This window comes from Bombyx mandarina, chromosome 04, assembly GCF_030267445.1.
Source record: "Bombyx mandarina strain Sakado chromosome 04, ASM3026744v2".
NCBI classification, from domain to species: domain Eukaryota; kingdom Metazoa; phylum Arthropoda; class Insecta; order Lepidoptera; family Bombycidae; genus Bombyx; species Bombyx mandarina.
The window spans coordinates 7,796,835-7,822,320 of record NC_143211.1 but is presented as its reverse complement, the minus strand read 5'-3'; the positions used below and the strand labels follow the sequence as shown (position 1 = coordinate 7,822,320).

At 37.0% G+C, this 25,486-nt stretch overlaps 1 protein-coding gene across 4 annotated transcripts in view; it reads right to left on the bottom strand.

Annotated features, from left to right (window-relative positions):
• Positions 1-25,486, bottom strand: part of LOC114251779 (sodium/hydrogen exchanger 9B2) — a 68,005-nt gene that overhangs the window by 31,008 nt on the left and 11,511 nt on the right. Inside the window, exons 1-2 of one of the 4 annotated variants that reach the window (XM_028186163.2) lie at positions 23,075-24,923; positions 3,028-3,278 (exon numbers count right to left, since the gene is read on the bottom strand). In XM_028186163.2, coding sequence (XP_028041964.2) covers positions 3,028-3,257 — 230 coding nt within the window. In that variant the 5' untranslated portion in view covers positions 3,258-3,278; positions 23,075-24,923. Of the gene's footprint in view, positions 1-3,027; positions 3,279-3,927; positions 4,054-6,480; positions 6,694-23,074; positions 24,924-25,486 lie in introns of those variants that run through there. The other 3 variants (XM_089740260.1, XM_089740261.1, XM_028186162.2) reach the window with 3 other exon arrangements.

Below are 25,486 nucleotides of genomic sequence, written 5' to 3'. Positions count from 1 at the left end.
CCCAGTTGATTAATGTCTCAAATTAATCATCTTCATTTCATTTCACTCCATAATATTTTTTTTTTTTTAAACCATGAATATAAATTAAAATAAGACATGACTTAAAGGACTCAGTTACCAGGTCATAAAATCCCTTAAAAAAATTGCCAAAAAGATGTGAAAATTATATCCACAAAACTAAAATTTATGACTCACTGAGTAAAATAATTAGATGTTCTAAACGTTTTCGTTCTTCCAAATTACAACAATTTTATTTGTCAAAATGATCTGTATAGTGTGTGTGGTTGTGTAAAATAATCTACTATGGTCTATGGGTTAAAATCGATAAATTGCCAATCTTTCTTTCAAATAAAATAGAATTGGACTTTATCATTTACATCTAATTCCAAAGGGTATTATTTAATGGTCACGCTTCTCCATCTTGTGCTAGTAACGTCTATTTTTTTTTTTTTTGCCCTTTTAGACAGACGAGCATACGGCCCACCTGATGGTGAATGGTTACCGTTGCCCATGGACTTCAGCAATGCCAGGGGCAGAGCCAAGCCGCTGCCTACCGCTTAATACTCTCCACAAGCCTCGTTTGAAGAAGGACATGTCATAGCGCTCGGGAAACACCGTGGAGGGGAGCTCATTCCATAGCCGGATGGTACGTGGCAAAAAAGATTTCTGGAAACGCACTGTGGATGACCGCAGTGGCTCCAGGTAGTACGGATGAACTCTACTCCGATGGCGGGCGGTGCGATGGTAAAAACGAGATGCCGGTATCATCTCGAACAATTCCTCAGAGCACTCCCCATGGAACATACGGTATAAAATACAGAGAGAACCGAAGTCCCTCCGCAGACCCAGAGGTTCCAAACGATCCGTGAGACTGGGATTATCGACAATGAGATTTGGTGGCGAGAATTGAATTCTGTAAAAAGCGTTTAAAAAATGTTTTGATGATTAGATTATTCGTTGGTGTAAATATATCGTTTCTGAAGGAGCACACTTTGTAGGTGATAAAATAAATTTGGATTTTGTGTATTATTGATCTTTCCCCGGTACTTTTTTGACAGAGTAGTATGACAAGGTGAATGCCTCCATCCAATTTGAGATACTACGCTTTAATAGTCTCAATCGTAGAATAATATACGAGTAAATAGTAAGCAGTAAAATAAACTAAAAGTTATGTTACATTTTATAAACTAATTTGGCATGTTCCAAAGCTAGTTGTTGTGATATTTGTTAATAGTTAACGGATTCATGGTTAATTATTTAATACCAAGTGGTTTTTAGGGTCGTCTAGCAAACTGTAATAGTGAATGTAAAAATCAAAATACAGTATTTATTCATTATCTAATCATAACTACAGTTACCTACTTGAAGAATTATAACGATTCATCAGAATGAAATATATTTCAATTTCAGAAATTAATTACGATCAATTTTATGTTGAATTGTTTTTCATTTTTAACATCATAATATACTGATATGAATCTTTTCTACTATAACTGCCTTTGAGGACTTAACTGTAAATTGTCTCAGAAAGTGAAGTCCGGAAAAAATACTTGGATAACATTATTTTCTTAAGCGCCTTCCTTGAACTTGAGCATAACTTAGTTTAGGGGCAATTCACTTTTCGGTATTAATTTTTGTAAGGCGCTCTTAAGTTAAACTAGTTTAGGTAGGAAAAACGTGCGATAGTTAATTTAGTCAAATTAAAGCCATCATGAACAGTTTTACGATATGAACAGATTTATGAGATAATTATAAACGAGTAATGATGACACACCAACAATTGAAAGAAAATATGCTGCATGACTGGACTAGAACCACATACGGAATTCCGGGACAGCTGCTTAGAGCTGTCCTGGTGAAACTGGAAAGGCCTCAGGACCACCAGTAATTATAATCCTTCAATCATAAAAAAATATACATATATATAAAAAAACTGCTCATAACGCGCTGTGGAACTACTCCATAAACAAATTTCATTTTAGAATGGAAAATACCATCCTTCTTAGGTACCCGAACGACTTTCTTTGTCGAACCCAGTTTAAATTCAGGCCCTCACAGGATTCTTTAACAACTGTGTAATGTATACTTGGCCAACGTCTAAATGTTTAGTTTTTATGAGAAAATAGTGGAAATAATGCGCCGTATACTTTGTGCGAATGAAGATAAATATATGATGTCTGAGATAAATATATGATACAAGATGTCTACCGGGCCTTTTTCCCTAATACTACATCAAAATTCACACGAATTGTGGTTATAGACTTGAGATTCGAACATTGAAGTATGGTTCTTATCAATGCTTTTTTTTTTTTTTGGTCAGGAGAAAATCGCCGGACTTCCGCCCTTTTCTGGGGATACTGGGCGGGGTATGTCAGAGTCGAACTGACTAAAACCTCCTGTCGCTCAACAACCAACGTCCAAACCTCGCATGAGACAGAACTCATGACAAGGCAAAGGGGGGAAAGTGAAGCGTTTAGTGTGAAGCACATCTCTCCCATCACCCTCCCCCTCGGGACGCCGGACTGGCGGTCGTCGGCGCCACGACCACCAGCCCTCTCGGTCGGCAGACTGTCCGACTGTCAGACTGCAAATTGTTGTATTTTTTTTTTCAATTATCTTTCAATATCAAACCTACTTGTGACCAAACTATTACACAATAAATGATGACAGATGTTTTAGAGCTCATGTATTAAAACAGATTCGAACTCGTACAATTGGAAGCACAACAGTTTTTCCATACAGTACCTGAAGGGTTTTTATGATTTTACTACAAAATTCTTGTCGAGTAAGTTGCGTAAGTTAACATTGTTAACTCTCTATGCTACATATAATTGATACTAAATAAGTAACTATGTAATGTAAGTAGTATATAGAAATAGACTTACTAAATAGTAGACTAAATAGTAATAGATAGACTAAATAGTAATAGACTCAGGTATGTTTTGTACTAAACGGTTGTGCAAATTACGAGTATGTGTCTTTTCTAGTTTCTTGTTCACTTCGGTATTTTTTAAAATGAAATCTTACCTCTCTGAGGGCAGGTTTTCGCGATCCTTGCTTGATTCATCGGCCATGATGGAAACTTTTCTTTTTCCGTCCGCACCGGTAGCCAAAGAAGAAGATTGCAAACTTTGTGTTGGTAGTGTGATTTCTGTCGGTGAAGATACCGACTGTTGCGTCACTTCAAGCCGAGACTCACCACTCGGTTGGTTTTTCAAATCACTCAAATCGAAAGGGTACTCCTTTATAGCTGCCATTCGGACGCTTGTCTTGCGTATCTGGAATGTAAATTAAGTACTAAGAATATTGCGAGAATATGGTGACGTTGCTATGTTACCTAAAGGCTGCTGTGTCGGATACCAGAGTTTAGAGATACCTCAACGCTAATGCGTATTTTCTGAAACACGAAGGTGTGTTTTCAGTTACATTGACATATTCTCCTTCTCACACTGTTTTACCATGCAACATTCACACATACAATAAGTAAAAGCTTTTTATTGATTACTTAAAAATCATGAAGTAAATACCGCTATTAATTTTGTTACGCAAAATCGAATTCGAAGTTTCATAATAATATTGTTGTGTTTAACGGCTGCCCTACCCTCCAGAAATTTTTTGAAAAAAAAAAAAACCCTTCTGACTTGGAACACGTGACAGAAATAGGCAAGATCCTATCCATGCGACATTACGCCCTAGCACAAATATAATTCTGAGCTCGATTTACATGAATAATTAAAAGTTAAGTAGGTACTAACATAGAAGAGCTTTGGAAAACTGATCAAAACTGTATACAAAGTCTGCATCCTAACTAAACTATTCAAATACTATTTAAAAATATATATTGAATAACATTAACAAATAACATTTCAATATGAATAGTTTTATCTTAAATTGAGCATGTAATATTATGTAAATTAAATTTATTACTTTTTCGTGGCCTTATCCATGATTGTTTATTAAATCTTACACACACAAATGAAATCAATAAACTTTTTGGTGATACAGAAAAACCACAAAATTATAAATATGCGCGCGCATCGATGTCTCAATGTAAACTGATATATGTATGCTCGGATCGAACTGAAAAATTCAGAGCCAAAGCCTCCACCACCCGAAGCATCATTACCACCAAATACCCAATCAGATTTGCGTATTATCAGACATGAAACAGATAAACATGGGATCTGTTAACTTAACTTTGTGAGCTTAGAAATTGATTAGCGTGTTTATATTCGCGGAATTAAGTAAAGCGCTCGTGATTTTGCGAACATTATGTAATTGTGTTAAACTTGTTTTGTTTTTTTGGTCATGATTGTTTTCAAGTCTCATATTTATTACAGTGTAAATGCAAAGAAACCTTGAGACATGTGGTCATTTATAGTGTATTTATTAAAAGCTTTCCTACTCTGTGCGCAAGAATACTTCACAGCGGTAGTAGAGGGAGCTGTTGTATCTAATAGCGTGAGCCTACACTAGGCCTTACTACTAGTTCAACAGAAGTGAGAGTAATTTTAAATTTTCACTCTGATGTTCAGACGATGTAATGTAATTTATTTATTGAAAATTTTGTTACTATTGATAAATTATTTCTATTATACCTATAGCTTTATAAGTTTATTACGGAAGTAAGGGCGTGGGGTTTGATTTTTTGGGGTTTGGTTTGAAGGGGTTTGATTTTCAAACTTTTCAACGTGGGCGTGCTGGACAGTCTTGTGCTCATGATACGGTACTTGTAACTCAACGCGTATTTCCTCCCGCATTAGGAAGAGAAATATGACATCCCCGGTCACCTTTTTCGGCCAACCTATACCTACTCTTGGGCAGGAAGTTCAAGTACCTGGGAGTTACCCTGGATACTTTTTTTTTTTTTTTTTTTTTTTTTTTTTTTTTTTTTTTTTTTTTTTTTTTTTTTTTTTTTTCCTACCTAAGCTGTGAGCCTTGAGAGGCTATGTCAGCGTAACCCTAACTTTAGTAGGTGAGCTCACGGGGCTCAAACCTGACGATGTTGCTAACACGAACCCTAGCAAGAGTCGTGCTTCGCAGAATCTACCACCGGATCGGAAACGCGACCCACTGAGAAGATCCGGCGAGAAACTCAGTGGGCTGTGTCTGAGAGTTAATTTACTCGTCGAGCCCTTCGTCGCAAGCGACGGGTTCGACGAGAACGGTGACCGGTGCTTGAAGTACCTAAAAGCACCGTTAGTGGATCGGGAGGATCCGAGATAACGTGTTTTGGGCGACGTCGACTGCTTTCCATTCTGCCCGCAGGATCGGGAATGTAGTTACCGGCGGCCACGATGAGAGGGTTCTCGTGTCGTGCCGCTTTATCGAAGTGGCGCATGGACGCCGACTGAAGATACTTACTGATGGACTCTAAGTCCAGGTCGTCATGGAGGTCGACGTTCCTGACGAACCACGGGGCTCCGACGGCTATCCTGCAAAAACGGGATTGAATAATTTGAAATGTTTTTAGGTGTATGCGGGCCGCGTGAGCGAGCACTACACTTGCATAGGTCATAACGGGGCGTATGCAAGTTTTGTAGAGTGTCACCTTATTTCTAAGGGACATTTTACTTCGCCTACATATCATCGGGTAGAGACGTCCTAGAATGAAGGCGGCACGGTCGCGTACCGTCTTAATGTGGGGGCGGAATGTCATCCTACTGTCGAGGGTGACGCCTAAGTACTTGACCTTCGGGGCCCACGGTATGGGCTGGTCGAACATCGTGATTGGGCGAACGGCGGGGGCGGGGGTGTTGACGCGCCTAGTCGGGAGAGGGATGCTCAGCGTGGTGTTCGGAGGGCGACCCCTTTTGAAGAGCACCGCTGTGCTTTTCGTGGGGTTGATGTCGATGCGCCACTTCCGGAACCACTGTCCCATGGTGGTAGCTGCGGTCTGAAGTCGTCGATGAAGCAACGCCTTCTTCCTACACGAGTAGTAGATGGCGGTGTCATCGGCGAAGAGCGCCAGATGGGTCTCCGGAGACCGGGGTATATCATTGATATACAAACTAAATAGTAACGGGGAGAGGGCGGAGCCTTGCGGGACTCCGGCTGTGACGTGACGGGGCCGGGAACGCGTTCCCTCGACTCGATATCGGAACGAACGGTTCGACAAGTAGTCTCGTATGATGAGCACGAGTCTGTCTGGCACTCCCATGTTATACAGTTTGTATATCAAACCGTTGTGCCAGACTTTGTCGAACGCCTTCGCTATATCGAAGAAGAGGGCTCCTGTCGGAATGGGTTTCCGCCTGTTCAGCCCTAGTAAGATGTGCTCCGTGAGGCGGTGCACTTGATGGACGCACGAGTGTCTGGCGCGGAATCCAAACCCTGGATACCATGACATTCCGCCCGCATATAAAACGGGCCGCGTTTATTCTCGGCAAACTCTACCCCATGATCTTTAAGCGGAGTAAAATGTTCCTTGGGAACAAGGTGACACTTTATAAAACTTGCATAATGCCCGTCACGACTTACGCAAGTGTTGTGTTCGCTCACGCGGCCCGCACATACATAAGACACCCTCCAATGCCTACAATCCCACTTTTGCAGGTTAGCCGTTGGAACTCCGTGATTCGGGGGAACGCTGATTACACGACGACCTGGGCGGTCTCGAGTCAATCTGAACACATGAAGACAGCGTCGGAACGGTACTTTGATAAGGCTATGCGTCATCATAATTGCCCTATCGTTGTTGCCGCTGTCTATTCCCCGTATCCTGATCACGCAGTAGCCGTCATCGTCGACACCCTAGACATGTCCTTACAGATCCATCAGATCCATCAGATCCAATAACCCTATGCATTAGACGCCTTTAGCTCTAATGCTATGGGTAGTGACCTCGGTAAACCTTCTTGTCAAACTAGGCAAAGAGTTGGACGGGCAACCTAAACTAAGCATCGAACCGCTGAGTTTCTCGTCGGATCTTCTCAGCGGGTCGCAATTCCGATCCGGTAGTAGACTCATTCACGAGGCAGCTGCTTTTGAGCTGTTAGGTCTCCTTTGGAGGCACTCTGGTGACTGTTAGCAAATCCCACCCCTCCTGGCTGAGCCTGTGCATGCCCACCTGTTCTGGTGAAGCTGGAAAGGCCTCCAGACCACCAATAATCATAAAAAAAACATTTGAGTATAAAATATATGGTATGATGGAATCAAAATAATGTTTTCGAAAAAAAAAAGGTTTTTTTTTTTTTTTTATAATTTTATAACCCAAAATTACAGTAAAACTTTAAAGAAACATTTTAAATATATGAAGTGTACACGTATAGTTCTGTATTAAACGAAACCTAATTGTTTCTACAACGAGGTAATTGTTAACGCCTTATTATTACGATAGCATCAAAAGGAAACGTAAGTAAATATGTAATATTATTAATATTATTAATTTTTTTCTAAAAATTATAAGTAAAAATTTAAAAGCGCAATCATTCGAAATAATTAATCATTTATTTAAATCATAACATTGTTTCTATTTGTACACTCCGAGACAGTGATCTACATGAATAATATATGTATGTGTTTCAAATAAAGTGGAGCAGTCGAATGCGATTGTCCACGGTTACTGCTGACGTTCATTAGTTGAGTGTTTATTTGCTTAAGTGGTCTCATCATAATCACATGACCGCTCACGAGGAGCCGACCACGAGATGCCAATAATGTTTATATGAGTATGCACGCTTGCTGCGGGCACGCGCTCCATCGTAACGCTTATCATTTATAAAGCTACGACAATTAAACTCATTGCTGACTCAATCGAAAAGTGGGGGAGCTCTTTATCGTTCTATTGAAAAGTAGAGAATAATGCTCTCTCTGGAATATAAAATTGTGTGGTAAAACTGTATACGTTTTTATGATTTCGAATCAAACTCAATTAATTGTTTTGTACAAACAATTCAATCGATTGATGAAGTAAGTAATTTTTGTAAAAAGAGCATTCAATGTTTTGTACACGGAAAATGGTTAGAGCAGGTATAGTTTTAGATTTTCTAAGTTTAGAAGTGGCACATTTGTTTAAATTTATCGAAATAAATATTGATAGACTAGCTGATCCGGCAGACTTCGTAGTGCCTCAATCGATAAATAAAAGAAATAAACTTTTGTATAAAATAAATTTAAAACCAACAAAAGGAATCCGTCCCGTGGGGGACACATCAAAGCGGAAACAAAATTGTTATTTTTATTTATATTCCGAGCATTTTTATATTTACCTACCTTTTAAACCTTCTTTGAACTTCTACAAATAATTCAAGACCAAAATTAGCCAAATCGGCCAGCCGTTCTCGAGTTTTAGTGAGACTAACGAAAAGCAAATCATTTTTATGTATATATAGGTATATTGATTGATTGTATTGATTTTTATCGATTTGAAAGCAATTTCTTATGAAACTTAGTTTATCTTTTGGTTGAAGTCATAAAGCGATTGCATCTTGCGACGTAGATATGCATGTCAGTTTTTTGTAACATATCGTGAGTCCTATGTTGCATACATTCAACTTTATCAAAGTAGGCCTTTTGATATTTTTATCTAAACGATTTATTGAACATGTAATGGCTCTAAGGAAAAAACAACTTAAAATATCAATATTAAAGTGATAGAGATCGATTTTTGAAAGTTTTTATACCCGCCTGTGGCCGTGACCCGGAGGCACTTTTTTCTTTCCCAAGGACAGGTGGGTGAGCACGGGATCAGCCAGGAGGGGTGGAATTTGCTAACAGCTGTTCGAGCGCCTCCGACGGAGACTTAGCGGCTCCAAGACAGCTGCTTCGCGAATGAATTTACTACCGTATTAACTACCGAAATAATAATTTCGTCCGGCTCCGACCGATTCCGACATGTAGAAGGTGCCCTCATTCTGGTAAAGGGGCGATTTGAGGGATTGTGGTCGTATGACGCGGTACCAGCACTCTCGCACGCAGCATGACAACGGTTCTACGATGCTGCAGCTCTACCTAGCTAGCTGGTTCTAGTGCAGCGAGATATTATGAGCCACAGCTTCGTGCCAGTCCATTGATCCGCACAGTACTTAATTTTTATTGTATTACCTTACAGTGAACAACACGAGTAAAGCATGTTTTTTAAACCAGCTGTAAAGAATTTGAAGAATGCACTTAATTGACAGTTAAATGTTAAAAAAAGACTGAAGCAACAAAATAAAACTGATCACAATACCAAACGCTGGCCAAATTTGCATTCATGTCAAAATCGCTGTGTTGGATTGCAAAGAACGACATTTTACGGATGAGATGATCAAGAAAAGACAGTGGTTGTTTTGTTGGTTATGTTCATAATTTTCATGGCAAATGTTCATTTTGTCCACGAGAGTGCTTATTTTCCATAATATTAATTTACGTACTATATCTATTGTTATATACATATCTATAATATGTAACAACTACTTAAATGAAATAGCGGGAGTACACAAGATACTATATTCGGACTAATATTTCAATTAGAATATGTTATTATTTTATGAAAGAAGAATTTTGATTAGCTAAGCTTTTTAGGATACTTTCAGTACGTAAATAAATAAAAATTCAGACGTGTCGTCGAAGATACTACTGCATTGCAGTAGCGGTCCTATCTTTGAGAGTTCGACGAGCGATCTACCCCAAAGATAGACACAGTCCACTAATTCAAATTATCTTAGGTTAAGCCCGTGAGCTCACCTACCCGTCCGGTCGTAGCTTGAATATCCCATTAGGCTACCAGCGAACAAGTAGAGAAAAAAATTGCTGTCATGATTCTGCTATCTATTTGGCTATGTTAATAAAATCAACATAATGATATGAGTAAACTAAATTTTCAAAAGTGATAAAGATAAAATTGTTGTATAATTTCACACTATTAAAAAACCTTTTAGGGCCTAATGTAAGTCACTGTAGAACGTTAGTTCGTGAATAATGTCACAAAAAGAACACTGGGAATGTCTTGTGGATAAGTATGAAATATGAAAAAATTTCGATGATCATAAATATTTTAACGATCATAAATCTTTTACAGTCTAGTACAGTTTAATTAGTAAGATTTTGAAATAAAATAAATACCTAGTATCGTCCGTCCTAAAGCTGTAAAATATTCGAATTATCGAATCATAATTGTTCATAATTAATACACAATACTTAATAAAATAAAGTCTGGTTCTAGAGTAAGTCGTAAATTTATTTTAACTCATACCATACCAACTCTTGTAAAAACCCAGATATTATCAATTTTAAGCAACTTTATATAGATTCGTGTTTGTTTTTTGATAAATAAATCTCCTTGTTTCAATCATAGCATAGATGTCATTGTGGATTGTGTGTCGATTGGATTATCTATTTATTAATACGTGATGCAAAAACTTTGTACCCCTTTTTACGAAAATTGCGCGGACGGAGGAGTATGAAATTTCTCACACTTATAGAGAATACAGTGAAGGAGTGCAGAATGCTATTTTTTTTTAATTAATTATCTATTCATAATACATTAAATCAATAAAAAAAACATTACACACCCTATCATCTGTTTGACTTTTTTCTTCGAGGGTAAAGTTTTTCAGTTTTTAGGAAAGTTAAGTCCTTGAACGTAAGGAACATTCAAGAATTTAGCTTCTATAAAAAATGTATCACTGTAGCGCGTAAAATGCATTATTGTAGCGTTATAGCTTGCTACCTAGATAAAACTTATATATACCACACATTAAACAAGAAAACGATGGGAAACGTGTAAGTATTAATAGTAAAGAAAACAGCAAATAGCATAATGATAGTATTGTTTTTTGAAGAGCGCGCAATATAACACGATATTTCGCGCAGGCTCCATCGGTATTTATCCACTAGCTTAGCTTAGCAAGCGAGTTTCACTATGGGCTTAGTTTCATTGGGTTTATTCTCACGAGGTCGCATTGTCAAAATAATTATTAGTTGTGGAAACAAAATAGATAAATATCACTGATATCACATAACAGTGCTAATATCTTTTAGACGTACGGAGACATTGAGTGAATATTAACAGGTATATTTCATTCTGTTGACAATACAATCAGTGTACCATAACTTGTTAGTCACGATCGATCTTTGATTATCATAACCTAGAGCCTGCTATATCTAGTGAACAGCAACAAGTACATAAACATTGTACAACAACAATAAGTACATTGAAGTCGTCGTGGCCTAAAGAATAAGACGTCCGGTGCATTCGTATCTAGCGATGCCCCGGTGTTCGAATCCCGCGGGCGGGTATCAATTTTTCTAATGAGATACATACATAACAAATCTTCCCGATCGACTTCCACGGTGAAGGAATAACATAGTGTAATAAAAATCAAACCCGCAAAATTATAATTTGCGTAATCACTGGTGGTGGGAGCTCATGTGAGTCCGCACGGGTAGGTACAACCATCCCGAGTATTTCCGCCATGAAGCAGTAATGCATTTCGGCTTGAAGAGTGGGGCAGCCGTAGTAACTTGCGACCTTAGAACTTATATCTCAAGGTGGGTTTTTTTTATTGCTTAGATGAGTGGACGAGCTCACAGCCCACCTGGTGTTAAGTGGTTACTGGAGCCCGTAGACATTCACAACGTAAATGCGCCACCCACCTTGAGATATAATTTCTAAGGTCTCAAGTATAGTTACAACGGCTGCCCCACCCTTCAAACCGAAACGCATTACTGCTTCGCGGCAGAAATAGGCGGGTGGTGGTACCCAGCCGCGCGGACTCACAAGAGGTCCTACCACCAGTAGTAAAGTTGGTAAAAATAAATGGGTGGCCCATTTGCGTTGTATAATATATATTACTCGTAGTCATTTTAAAAAATTAATGTCAAACGCGAGATTGAAGCGTAAACGTACAGAGTCAACTAAATAATTCGCGAAAGCCCTGAGAAATATTGTGGATGAAAATTTTACCTGTTTAAATTTTCTATTTATGGCGGAACAATTAATTACTTATTGATTTTAGAATTTGTATCATCAGACTTTTTATGCTTTTGAATGCTGCGATCATAAAGTCGAAGTCCCAATATTATTGTTACTTTATTGTATTGCACATCCTCGGCTGCCTATTTCTGCCGCAAACCATTATTGCGTTCCGGTTTGAAGGCTAGGGCAGCCGTTGTACTATAGAACTAAGATTAAGACCTCATGTCTCAAGGTGGCTGACGGTTGATATCTTTGTACTCCGTTAACTACTAAACACCCGGTGAGCCGTGAGCTCGTTCACATAGGCAACAAAAAAAAACAAATTAAAGATGTAGGAAACGATAATTTTTTACTTACTGAATGAACCACGGCCAATAACAATTTTTTTACTAACCTATTCATCTATGAGAAGTAGATAATGGCAGGACATGCGTTGTCACGGGGGGGATCGAGACGTTAGGAATTTGCGCAGGAGCAACGGGACGCCGACCGGTAGGTCTACGCAGATATCACCGGTACGATGTTGTAATAATTGCTCTATCTAAGTCGACGACAGGTAGATGAAGGCGTAAGTTCAGGAATTGGGAGTGAGTTAAGTGGGAATGAGTTGCTCGCTCCGGGCATTTCAATATTGTAATAATTGTTATGTTATAATACTCATTGTAAAAATGAATATTTAAAAAAAATCTAATTAAAAAAATAATCTAATATTAAAAATAAAAAGACATGCCCGCTGAGTTTCTTGCCAATTCTTCTCAGGACGGAGGCTAGTTCTTGTGAATTGGCGGTAGTTCTTTTGACGTTCAACAAGTATGTACTTTCATTTATGTTGAATAATTTTTTTTTGATTTGATTTGAATTGTGGATGGAGGTTGTGATATTCTCGTAAGGATAATAATTATTAACAAATTTTGATAATATTTTACTAGCCGGGAGCCACATTGCAGTGAGCTATGGATATAATAAAATTAAAATAGAGCGGAAGTACGTATTGTCTATCATTAGACCCTAAATATAGGTAGTATTAAAAAGAATATGTACATATTTCATATTATATTGTCTATTCTACTTTAACTTACGAAAAAATTAAACAAATAAAGTTTTCCAGTGAATACTCGTGTTGCAAATACTTGATAAATACCTTGCATTTAGCAACAGCTTAATAAGCATCTTAGATGTTAATAACTAGTAATATTTGTTCAGTTATTTGTATTTAATTGATACTAATGAAACATTTGTTGAGTTCCGATACTATGTTAATGATTCACGTAATAAAGGAGAAGAGTAAAAAATGTTCAACATAAATTAATGTATTTTTTCTTATTTATCAAAATTTTTTTAAACCTCATACATAAAAAAATCTAGTTACACGTATCATTCGTTTTTCATCAAGACTCTTTGATTTGAAAATTATTAGCAGTTTATAATATCGAAAATATTTAATCGGTTTGATAATAATTTAAAGACAGCTCTACTATAATCGTTATTATTTTGCACTGTTTAGAGGCCTGTAAAAAAAATAAAAAGAATTAACATGACAAATGTTGTCAACTTTATTTTTAAAATTAATTAATTATCAAGCTTTATTTTATTTTTAGTTCTCTTAATATAAACTAATGTATGAAAAGAATAATGATATTCTATTTTTTCGAATTATACTTTTTAAGTATATATGTAAATTGATACACAATCACTATCTAATTTAATTTACAACATGTACACGGTATTTAATCGTTTATGCAGACAACTGCAGTTCACACATGTAAATGGCTGTCGTCGGCTATGCTAATAAGAAAGTCACGTTAGCATTTGCTGCTGTATCTGCGCCATGGGTTAAGCTTGTTGGAGGACAGTGACGATCAATCTGTTTAGTTTTTTAAGATGCTCTTGAAAAAGTTGATGTCGATCCTAAGCTCTTATGATGTTATTTCAACGACCACAACTACTTGCAACATTAATAATACTATTATTTATCAGGCGCTCGCAACGATTTTCGGTATATATGGATATCGGAAACTCATTATATCAGAGTAATGTATGTGGATGTAAATTATTACTGTAATAGATAACGGTTAAAGCTTTTTTTTTTGTCAGGAGGAAATCACCGGACTTCCGTCCTCCACTGGGGATGGATGGCGGGGCATGTCGGAGTTGAACCGACTTAAACCTCCTGTCGCTCAACAACCAGCATCCAAACCTCGCATGAGACAGAACTCATGAGAAGGCAAAGGGGGGAAAGTGAAGCGTTTAGTGCGGAGCACATCTCTCCCATCAACCTTCCCCTCGGGACGCCAGACTGGCGGTCGTCAGCGCCACGACCACCAGCCCTCTCGGTCGGCAGGCAATCCGAAGCCCGCCTAGATGGCGCCGGTTAGAATGGTCTATCCTACAGAATACCCCGCTGGGTCAGAACCAGCGTGGGTTGAGAATAGCCGGCCTTCCATCACCCGGATGCTCTTGCATAAAATGCGTGCAGAGCAGCTTGCACGTCGTCTTCTTAACACCCCTTCGCCGATCCCCAGGCCGACATGTGAGGGAGACCCGAAACACTTAGCCAGGGCTTGGGCGAAATCCGCCTCCCCAGCCCCCGCTCGACGGCGGCGGGCCTGCGCAACGGTTAAAGCTTACTTCGTACAAGCAACATATGCTACATTTAAGTTCGTTTATATGCTTAATCTTTAAACACCATTTATTGAAACTAGCTTTCGCCTAATGAAAGTAATTCGACTATAATTACTGACACCTTAAAGTCATTTTATCTATTACATTTTGTCTTTCGCTTTGTTGTTATTTCAAAATTGAAACTATTTCCAATTTTTTTTAATGATAAAAAATTCGGTAACTATTACGTTTTTAAGCGAGCGTGGCCTAAATGATACGTCTGATGTACTCATGTCAAGCGATCCGCCTATGCCGGTGTTCAAATCCCATAGGCAGATACCAATTATTATAATGAAATACATACATATATTGTGTACACGAATGACTTCCACGATGAAGGAATAGCATCGTGTAATAAAAATCAAACCCTAAAAGATTATAATTTGCGTTGTTACTAGGCATAGATAGATCTAAAGCCGCTGGGTGGGTGGCGACATTCACGTTGTGACGTCTAAAGATCCGGGTAACAACTTAACACCTGGTGGCTTGTTCGTCCCTTTACACAATAAACTAAAAAAAAAAACAACTAAACAAAAAGAATTGATCGACAAACAAAGGAGAAAATGACCTACCTCTTTTGTATTTTGTAAAGAAATATCTGATTTTACTTTGCGTTTTTTCTTTTGTTCTATTTGTCATTTTTGACTTGTAAAGGTGAGAAAAATATAATACTGTTGCTGAATTTTGTTATTGATAGAAAAGAGGTATTGATAGATGCCTTTTTTCTTTACATATTTATATATACGGCCGTCTGGTGTAGTGGTAAGTGACATGGTCACTACACAAGGGGGTCGCGGATTCGAATCCCGCCAAGGGAAGATATTTGTATGATAAATATAAATGTCTTTTCCAGGGTTATGGATGTATATTAAATATGTGTATGTGTATAATAAAAATCTTACATTTATTTCCGTTATCTGGTACCTGTAACACAAGTTCTTTACGAACTTAGCACGGGACCAGTTAACGTGGCGTGACTGTTAGTAAATATTTATTTATTTATTATTTATTGATAATTTCTCGATTGTTTTTGATAGTTTCTCGAAAACCTACTCAACCTATTATGTTCGATTGCTTCATTAGTTCCGTGGTTACTGCCCTTGACTGTTGTTCTACGTGATCCCGGATCAATTTCCGGTCATATCTTGTTCTCTATGAAGATATTTCGTATTCAGGGTCTAGGTTTTTTTATTTTTTATTGCTTAGATGGGTGGACGAGCTCACAGCCCACCTGGTGTTAAGTAGTTACTGGAGCCCATAGAAATCCACAACGTAAATGCGCCACCCACCTTGAGATATAAGTTCTAAGGTCTCAAGTATAGTTATAACGGCTCCTCCACCCTTCAAACCGAAACGCATTACTGCTTCACGGCAGAAATAGCCCGTGAGTCTCTTGTGAGGGGGTACCACCCGCGCGGACTCACAAGAGGTCCCAACACCATTAAATACGCAAATTATAATTTTGCGGGTTTCATTTTTATTACACGATGTTATTCCTTCACCGTGGAAATCAATCGTGAACATTTGTGGAGTACGTATTTCATTAGAAAAATTGGTACCCGCCTGAGATTCGAACACCGGTGCATCGCTCAACACGAATGCACCGGACGTCTTATCCGTAAGGCCATGACGACTGAAATGCTCTATCTGATAGGTTATATGCTCTGTCTGATAGGTTTGTGATCATCTTGCAATTGTATTTCCTATGCCCATGATAACGGAAAAAATAGTATATATCTAATAGCTTGATGGCGTTAAAAGTATTTATTTTGTTCTAGTTTTTAAGGAGTGATCACCGGCGGTCCTTTTTGGCTTCAAAAGGATGAGTGACATTAACACCGACACGATGGGTCACGTTAATAACCATTTTACGTTAAGACTCCGATGGTTAGAGTTTGGTTTAGCTTGCTGCCTAAAAAACGAAGCTAAAAGATGGGACTCCAGAAGGAGGACGTCGTTTTTAAAACTTTTGCCTTCACTCATTTTATTTACATTCCTCAGTTTTGTCTGGAGAGTCAGCCGTTATTTTCTTGCATATTTTTGTGGCGGCTTTAAATAATACTAGATGATGATCGAGCTTTGCTCGGCTTTTTTTTTATAACACCATCATGTTGTGTCTTTAAAGCAGTAAAATAGTATTACTATTCGCCAATAGATGTCGGGAAGAGTCATGAAGTTGATTATCGATTATTGAAAACACGAATAAAACAACATTTTCTGAAAAAAGTAGCTAGATCGATTTATCGCCCCCGAAATTCCCTGTATACTAAATTTTATGAAAATTGTTGGAGCCGTTTCCGAGATTCAGATTATATATATTTTAATATACAAGAATTGCTCGTTTAATGGTATAAGATAATACACAAACACATCCTCTAAAGATCTTTAGCATCAAAATATCAACGCAACCGAATTATCTACATATGTCTGTGACATATGAAACATGACGAAATGATAAGTGTGCTGTTTTTTTTTTATCAATATAGCCGCGATACCCGCCACAGATCTTAAACAATTTTCTACCCGAAATAATGACAATTCATATTACGGCTATCCAACAACACTGTAAATGAGAACCTCATTTAAGATGATTTTATTAATGTTCGCTACAAAACAACCATCATGCGACGACCGAGAGTTTATGACGCAATAAATTGAAATCTTAAAACTGTTCTAGAATAAAGGATACGTCAATTTACGTTATGTATGAAATTAATCTGGGCAACTCAAACTCCTCAACTCCACTAAATAACATTGAATGAATCATCATAATCGGTTGCTCTTGGCAGAGCAGTCGTGGTCATGTGGAATTCTTGCTCATTAAAGCCTTGACAGATGTTTTCCACAGTTTGCGAACCGAGGCCCGGCGCACACACTCGTTAAGTGGGGTTTCAGTAAGGTCTTTCACCTGATCAGTCCAACGCATGGGGATTCGTCCACGAGATCTCTTAATAAATGAATGAATAAACTTGTACAAATAAAACAAACAAATGAAAAATCCATGGGCGACGGTATCCACTTACCATCAGGTAGGCTGTATGCACGTATGCCTACACGGGCAGTGAAATTTTTTTTTTTATGTCAATTTATAATATAAATGGAAGCATAGTGGGATAGAAGAGAGAATGAGGATACAATGATGTTAAAAGGAAGGGATATCATCTAATCAAAATCGAACCAGCAAAAGCTTTTTTGGATAATTATTAGTCAATATCACCGTCCTGTCTATATATGTAAGTACATACATGAATATTCTGTATTAAAGGGTTGGATATCCGTAATACCAATATAACTGAGGTGCATATGGCATGGTGCATTTCATAATGCAAAGTTTTGGTTTTTTAGTAAGGAACGGATCCCACTTAAACAAAAAAATGTACATCTACATATTTTTAATATCCCACACGCAGATTACCTCCAGTCAACTGCATGACTTGGATTCGAATGATGTTTTGTTTTTCATTCGTTTGTTTTATTTGTAGAAGCTTATTCATTCAATGTTAGTTGGTGGAGTTTGAGTTACCCAGATTAATTTCGTATATAACGTAATGTTTTTCGAATTTCAAACTAAAGTGAGATTCATATTCCGCCAGTTTAGTAAAAACCGAATGTCTGTTTTTACGAAACAAGACCTTCACGTAAATGCTGGCCGATGTTACCATTATAAGATTATGTCCATGTTCTTCCTGTTTAACATTCTTACTTTATTTCGGAAAAATAAATATTTAATGATGTTTTTTTACCTTATGCATTTATTCTAAAAAATTTAGGACACATAGTGGCTTTGAAATAAAAAATAAGGAAAGGCCATGGTCTTTGAAGTTATTTTTTAGGACGAGTAACAACTTACAATTTGCAAAGTCGACTCGAAGCAGAGATAATGATTTTGAAATTTAATCACATATAAACATGGTTGAATATTTCGATGTTTTATTTAGTTATATTAGATTATCTAGTAAACTTAGATATACTTTAAATGCACGTGTAAATAGAAAAAAAAATGTTTTGATTAAAGTAGCATTAATTGGGTTAGACGGGATTCACGACTTGAATTTATCTTATAGTGCATTTTTTTAAATTATTAGACAAATTCTATACAAATTATTGATTCGTAATTAATAACTAAATACTCTTTTGCGTTAAGAAAAAAATAATTAATTAAATTTTTCATTTTTATGTTCATAAAGATAGAATTAGCGTAATAGCCACAAACTTTTAAAAATACACTTTCAAACATATAAATGGTTTAAATTATTTTTAAAATCAGAGAAACAGATCTTATTTCATAGTTTGACAGATAATAATATGGATATTAAGCTTTACTGACCATTTTTTTGATTATCGTTGCACTAATCACTGACTATGGCTTCGCACTTTATAAAGTTAAAATACATATATTTGGACGAAGTGTATCACGTCCAGTCAAGGTGTATTACGATGAGTCTACTGCCTGTACGTAATGAGGATGCTGCATCGTCGACCCCTGTCCCATTCAATGTATTGGTATGTGAGTTTCATATTATACATTTAGCAACGCTAACTCGATTTTTTGGTTTTTCAAAAGGAATATTGAAGTGATTTAACGTATATGAGAATTTCTGCCCATTTATAAAAATACGGTACCTTTCAGTGCAATTCAATATTAAAAACCTTTTATAAGATTTAAAAGTCAGTTTATTCATTAAAAAAATTATTTCGATCGATATTTACGATTCTGTAGATTATTTAAAAATTAAGTATTTTCCTTCCAATAAGAATCCACATAACGATAACTTTCAATAGTACAACTCGATAAATTTTAATAAATTATTTCCCTGTCTACTCTTACAGTAAAATTACACATCCATGTGTGTAATCTTAATGATTTGCGATGTAAGTACATTAAATTAATAATGAAATTATGTTGCCTTTATTTAGCAAGTGTACTTACACTGTTTAGTGTTTATATTTTTATTAATTTGTAAATTTTGCAAACCGACATTATGCTGTAAAGTTTCCTCGGTTGTGGCAAATTTCATTTCTATGTAAATTTTGGTATCTTTCTAGGACTCGCAGCTTTTAGATGAACAAAATTGTCCTAAAATATATTTAGGAATTGATAACAATTTGAAAAAATCACGTCGTTAAGCGGAAATCATGGATTTTTGATGTTGTGCCTCCAATGGGAATTTTTATCAGTCAGTTTTGACATACTTATTAATTTATTAACTCGTTCATAGTGAAGAAATAAATATTGCAAAAGGACCAGTTGGTTTTACATTCAAACACGTTTACCTGTATTCTTTAATGTAAAACTACAAAATTATTTTTTCATTAAAATTCTATAGATTTTTCACTCATATCACGGTAAGTTCTGAGGTAACATTTAATTAGTGTGTACTTATAATATTGCTTTAACGTTGTAGGAAAGTGAGGATTTTTCCTCTCTACTTAATATTCTTGGGTCGTTGATTCGTTCATATCTTAGTTTACGACTATCAAGTATGGCCATCCTTTCAAGGTGTTTAACGGGAAATTGTTTGATTTAATTATCAGTTTTAATCAGTAGTTAATTATTGCTGACATCAACGGATGTAAGTATAATATTCAAATAAACTGCGCACAGCCTGTTGTAAATAATAAAGTTATATTCAGTTATGTTTGTTCAAGTTTGTTATTTATTCTATAAAGAATTTAGGATGAGAACTCTTCGCCGTGCGTGACATTGTTTTACAAATGTCTAACAGAAAAACGTCTCTTTATTAGCTCGTAAATAATAATTTCAATGTAGTTTTTCGTGTTGTCTAGTAGCACTACTGTTATTGAGTATGATGGAGTGACTGATGTTACTATTTCAATTTAATCAATTATTTGCCTTCGAAAATTTTACCTTTTTTATTTCCTGTGAGCCCATTAAGAGCCCTTAATCTTGCTGGTTTTAAGTAGGTAACCAGTAACAATCCTTCATAAATCACCTCCCACTTTAAAATATACGTTGGAATTGGTAAAGTTTACTAAGACGGATATATGAGTCTGCAGACTGGAAATCTTCACCGTGAAAGTCAATCGTGAGCAATTGTTAAGTACGTATTTTATTAGAAAAATTGGTAGCTGCCTGCGAATTTCGAACTTTTTTTTTCCTACCTATGCTGATAGCCTTGAGAGGCTATTTCAGCTTCACCCTAACGTGTGTAGGTGAGCTGACGGGGCTCAAGCCGGAGTGTTGCTAACACTGACCTTAGCAAGAGCAGTGCTTCGCAGAATCTACCACCGGATCGGAAACGCGACCCACTGAGAAGATCCGGCGAGAAACTCAGTGGGCTGTGTCTATGGGTTAATTCGCTCGTCGAGCCCTTTGTCACAAGCGACGGGTTTGACGAGGACGGTGACCGGTGCTTGTGGTGCCTAAAAGCACCGTTAATGGATCGGGAGGATCCGTAATGACGTGCTTTGGGCGACGTCGACTGTTTACCATTCGGTCTACAGGATCGGGTATATAGTTTCCAGCGGCCACGACAAGAGGGTTCTCATGTTGTGCCGCCTTCTCGAAATGGCGCAATGATACCGACTGTAGATACTTACTGAAGGAGTCGAGCTCCAGGTCATCGTGGAGATCCACGTTCCTCAGGAGCCATGGTGCTCCGACGCATATACTGCAGAATCATGATTGAATAACCTGAAGGGGCTTCAAGCTGGTGTGGGCCGCGTGAGCAAACACTACGCTTGTATACGTCATGACGGGGCGTATGCAAGTTTTGTAGAGTGTTACCTTATTTCGAAGGGACAACATTTCTTCGCTTGCAAAGCATAGGGTAGAGACGTCCTTATATGAAGGCGGCGCGGTAGCGTATCGTTTTAAGGTGGGGACGGAATGTCATCCCTCTGTCGAGGGTGACTCCAAGGTATTTGACCTTCGAGGCCCACGGTATGGGCTGGCCAAAGAGTGACGGGGCTAACGGCGGAGGTGTTGACGCGCCTATTAGGGAGTGGGATGATTGAAGTGGTATTCGGAAGGCGACCCCTTTTGAAGAGCACCGCTGTGCTTTTCGTGGGGTTGATGTCAATGCGCCACTTCCGGAACCATTGTCCCATGGTGGTACGAATAAACTGGACTTCTTATCCTTTACGCTACGATGACTTCGAATTATAAATATTTAGTAGTGGCTTAGCTGTGCCTCTGGTATTTCTGTGAGTGACGGCGATCACAACATACGTCACTACACCATTGGCTCTACACTAGTCTGCATACGTCTGCATTAAAAAAATACTTCGTTTAATATCTATCTATAAATCTTTTGTGACTGCTGACTTAAATATCAGTGAAGCGATCGACAGTTACGATTTTAAATTAGTATGAAACAAAAGTTTGAAATTATCATGTCATGAGCTAAATCATCATAGTCATGAGCTGAAAATACAAAGCCTTGTTGCTTAGTGCTAGTGAAACAGCATTGATTTAAACTAACTACGCGCAGATAATGTTTCTATTAGGAATTTAAAATACAGAACTACAACGAAATATTGCATACTTTGTCACAATTTCCAATTAGATACAAACACATTGTAGTGTACACTTAGTTTTAATATATTCCAACATATTCAACAAGGTGACATTTAGTCAGTATACAACAAAGGTATTTTACCTACGTGTTTTCATTTCTAACAATATTTCTGTTAAATAAAAATTTAAAAAAGTGTCGTAAATTATAAGGCATTTTGGTTATGTGCTATGGGTGGAAGATCTCATAGTCTATTTGATTGATGTTAAGTAAGTACCATAGGCAATAAATATCTACGGGCTGTAAGGGGTGTTAAGCACCCGCATATGTAGGTCCCGTCATGTCTAATTCTTCTACGTAGCAGTAATGGGTACTTGTTCGAAGGGTGGAACAACTATTATACAATGGAATTGTGTCTTTGATTTGACGTCACGAGGTCAGTGGCAGCGTTAACGTTATGATGCCCATGAGCCCTACTCAATATCAGGTAGTCCGTGAATTTGTTCACTCAATTAGCACGATAAATGAAAATCGTATTGTGAATGTTGCAGTCTATGCTGAGGTACAAGATGGGAATATAATCTGTGCCAATCACAAATTTAAGTGTTTATACCGAAGTGCATGAATACTTGGCTTCAAAAATGACGAGGATGACGGTCATGGGTGAGCTTGAAATATCCCATTAATATTTATGATATACATACATACGCTCTTTTATGGAAACATAATTTGTAATCAGACAGTACAACGTTTTTATTTTCACTTCAAAACCAAATTGCTAACATATGGCAATGTTTATTTTATAGTTTAATCTTATTAACGACACAATATAATATTTTTTTACAAAAAAATTGAATATTATTCACTGTGTTATTATTTAAATAGAATGTTATTGACATTACTTAAGAAAAAAACCTCAATATTTATTATAATAATATCCCGCATTTTTTTAATTCAAACGTTCGATGCTTAGTATTCGTGTTATTCAAGTATGTACACGATTATAATAAAAATAAATGAAAATAACACATACCTTTTGAAATTCTTGAAGTCGATTCACAACAAAGAAGACAGTTGCAAAATATTCAATATTCAATACCCGTGTTTTGCTTCAAAGTGCTTGTGATATATTATTAAATTAGTCCCCGTGATTATTTACATGTTAGATACCGGCAACGAGGAACGAGCACAATAAACGTCTGATCCGAGGTTGTCGATACCGGTGATATGGTGTTGTCGCTGATAGCCGAGTACGGGTTCTAAAGTCACGAGCTCGAGGCTAATGATAAGGGATAAGGACGAGATGAGATTGATGCGGACGGCGCACCACTGACGCGTCTCTCACCGTCGAAGCCTTTACAGCTCTACAACGGGCTACGTGATCCGATCGACAAAAGGCACCAGACAATCATTCATGTATTCAAAGATACGACAGCCTCGGTTTTTTTAGTGGACACGTGTTTTTCGCCCTGTATTCAATCAGGCTGCTAACGTCTGTTTTCAGTTAGATCGGTGACGTTATTATTTGTCGTATTACTTGAAAAGGGATTTCTTTGTTTCACTTATTAACGCGTTGAAGTGAATTAGATTCTAGCAAGTCACGAGATCATCTCGCTGTGGAACCCGGAAAACGATAGATACACAGAAACAGCTCCGATACAACTGCTTCATTTCATACGTTTCCGTACGTTTTTATATAAGTAGCGTGTAAATAATAACGTTGTACTGTGAACGGCTACCCGGCATATTTATGGTAAATAAAATATGGTAATTTACTGAGTAGATCTCAATTCATAGGTCTTCAACTTAAATCACTTATCTTAATTAATATTTCAGTGTATTATTTTTTCGCTACCTGATCACTGGTAGCCTGAAGGGACGCTATTGCAGTTTCCCGGGCCTGGTAGCCGAGCTCACGGGGCTCAGCCTGAGAGAAATTGCTAACATTTGTCCTAGCATAAGCAGTGCTTCACTGAATCTACCACCAGATCGGAATCGCAACGATAATGGTAATCGTGGATATTTAATCGATTATACCACTCATATCGAATTCTATATACAACTAAAATGAATAAATTGAAGTGAATTGTCCTTTGAATATATTCCAAAGATTAATAGCCACACATTAGACGTAACGAGATAGGGAACACGCACTCTCGAGGGTTATTAAATTCCTTTCATCAATGTTGTCATGGTGTGTGAATGAAATTTTGGTGTTTTTTATTTGTTTTAGTTTTACCTAAATTAACTAAATATCTGCACATGTGTACATAAAGCTAAAAAACGTTATGTAAAATCATACAATACCATTAATTTTTTTTACAAAATTATTAAAAGGTTCAGTACTGCAGAATCAATCTTTGGTCGTAAACCGATCTGTATAGGTATTATGTTTTTAAATTTAATTCCAAAGTAAAGAGTAGTTAATGTTGATAGTGTTAAAGTAAGTACTATCCGAAGATAAAATATATGTTTATTAAAGCATGACTGTAGCAATTTTATTCGATGTTTGTCGTCCACATTGTTTTGTTATTAAATTATATGAAAGTACCAATCATCAATAAGAGCACAAGTATACTGTCCTTGGTGTTCATTGATGCCTATAATAGCAATTTCGTTCACCCATGTTAAAATATATGATTGCATTGGATTTTGAAATTTGATTTATATGTTTTACAATAAAGTTAAAATGATTAGCATTTATAATTTACTCTACTCTATAATTTACTCATATTGAATAACTTTATGTTTCATAATGATTGAAATTAGCAAATGTAATTGGTTTTTTTTTTGCAAAAATCTTTTATTTTTAAATCTATTGATCGACTTTGTTGACTAAAAGTAAAGAAATGTTATGCAAATGGTTAAAATATATTCGATGTAAACTTAATACTCAAACCTGTAACGTATTCAGTACAGATAAAATCCATGAAATATGGAGAACCATGCGTGAAGTCTAAATATAATTTTAACACGGACCATACAAATCGTTACATACTAAAATCGAATTATATATTAGGTTATCGGCATGGTCGGCGTAGAAATGAAAAATCCAATATCGGATAATATAAGATCTGATAAATTTTATAAGAAGGAGCGGACAGATTCAAGTGGTAGTCACATGTTGTCTTATCTATTAAATACACAAAGGAACGGTCACATTTTGCGTATTCATTCGAGTATCGTGAATTACTTTTAATTGATTCTATGATTACTTAATATTTCTGTACATTACATAATAGTTTGCTAAGGTTTCACAGACGAGCTCATGAACCATTCGATGTTAGACTCTTAGCGGAGTCAATAGATTTCGCCGCAGTAATGTCACCAGCTCGAGACACGAGGTTAACACGTTGAACGCTATGCGGCCCACCGGTGGGATTAGCGTATTATACCGTTTCGGGCCAAGCCAAAATCAGGGATTCGGTTATTTTTATCAACTTGA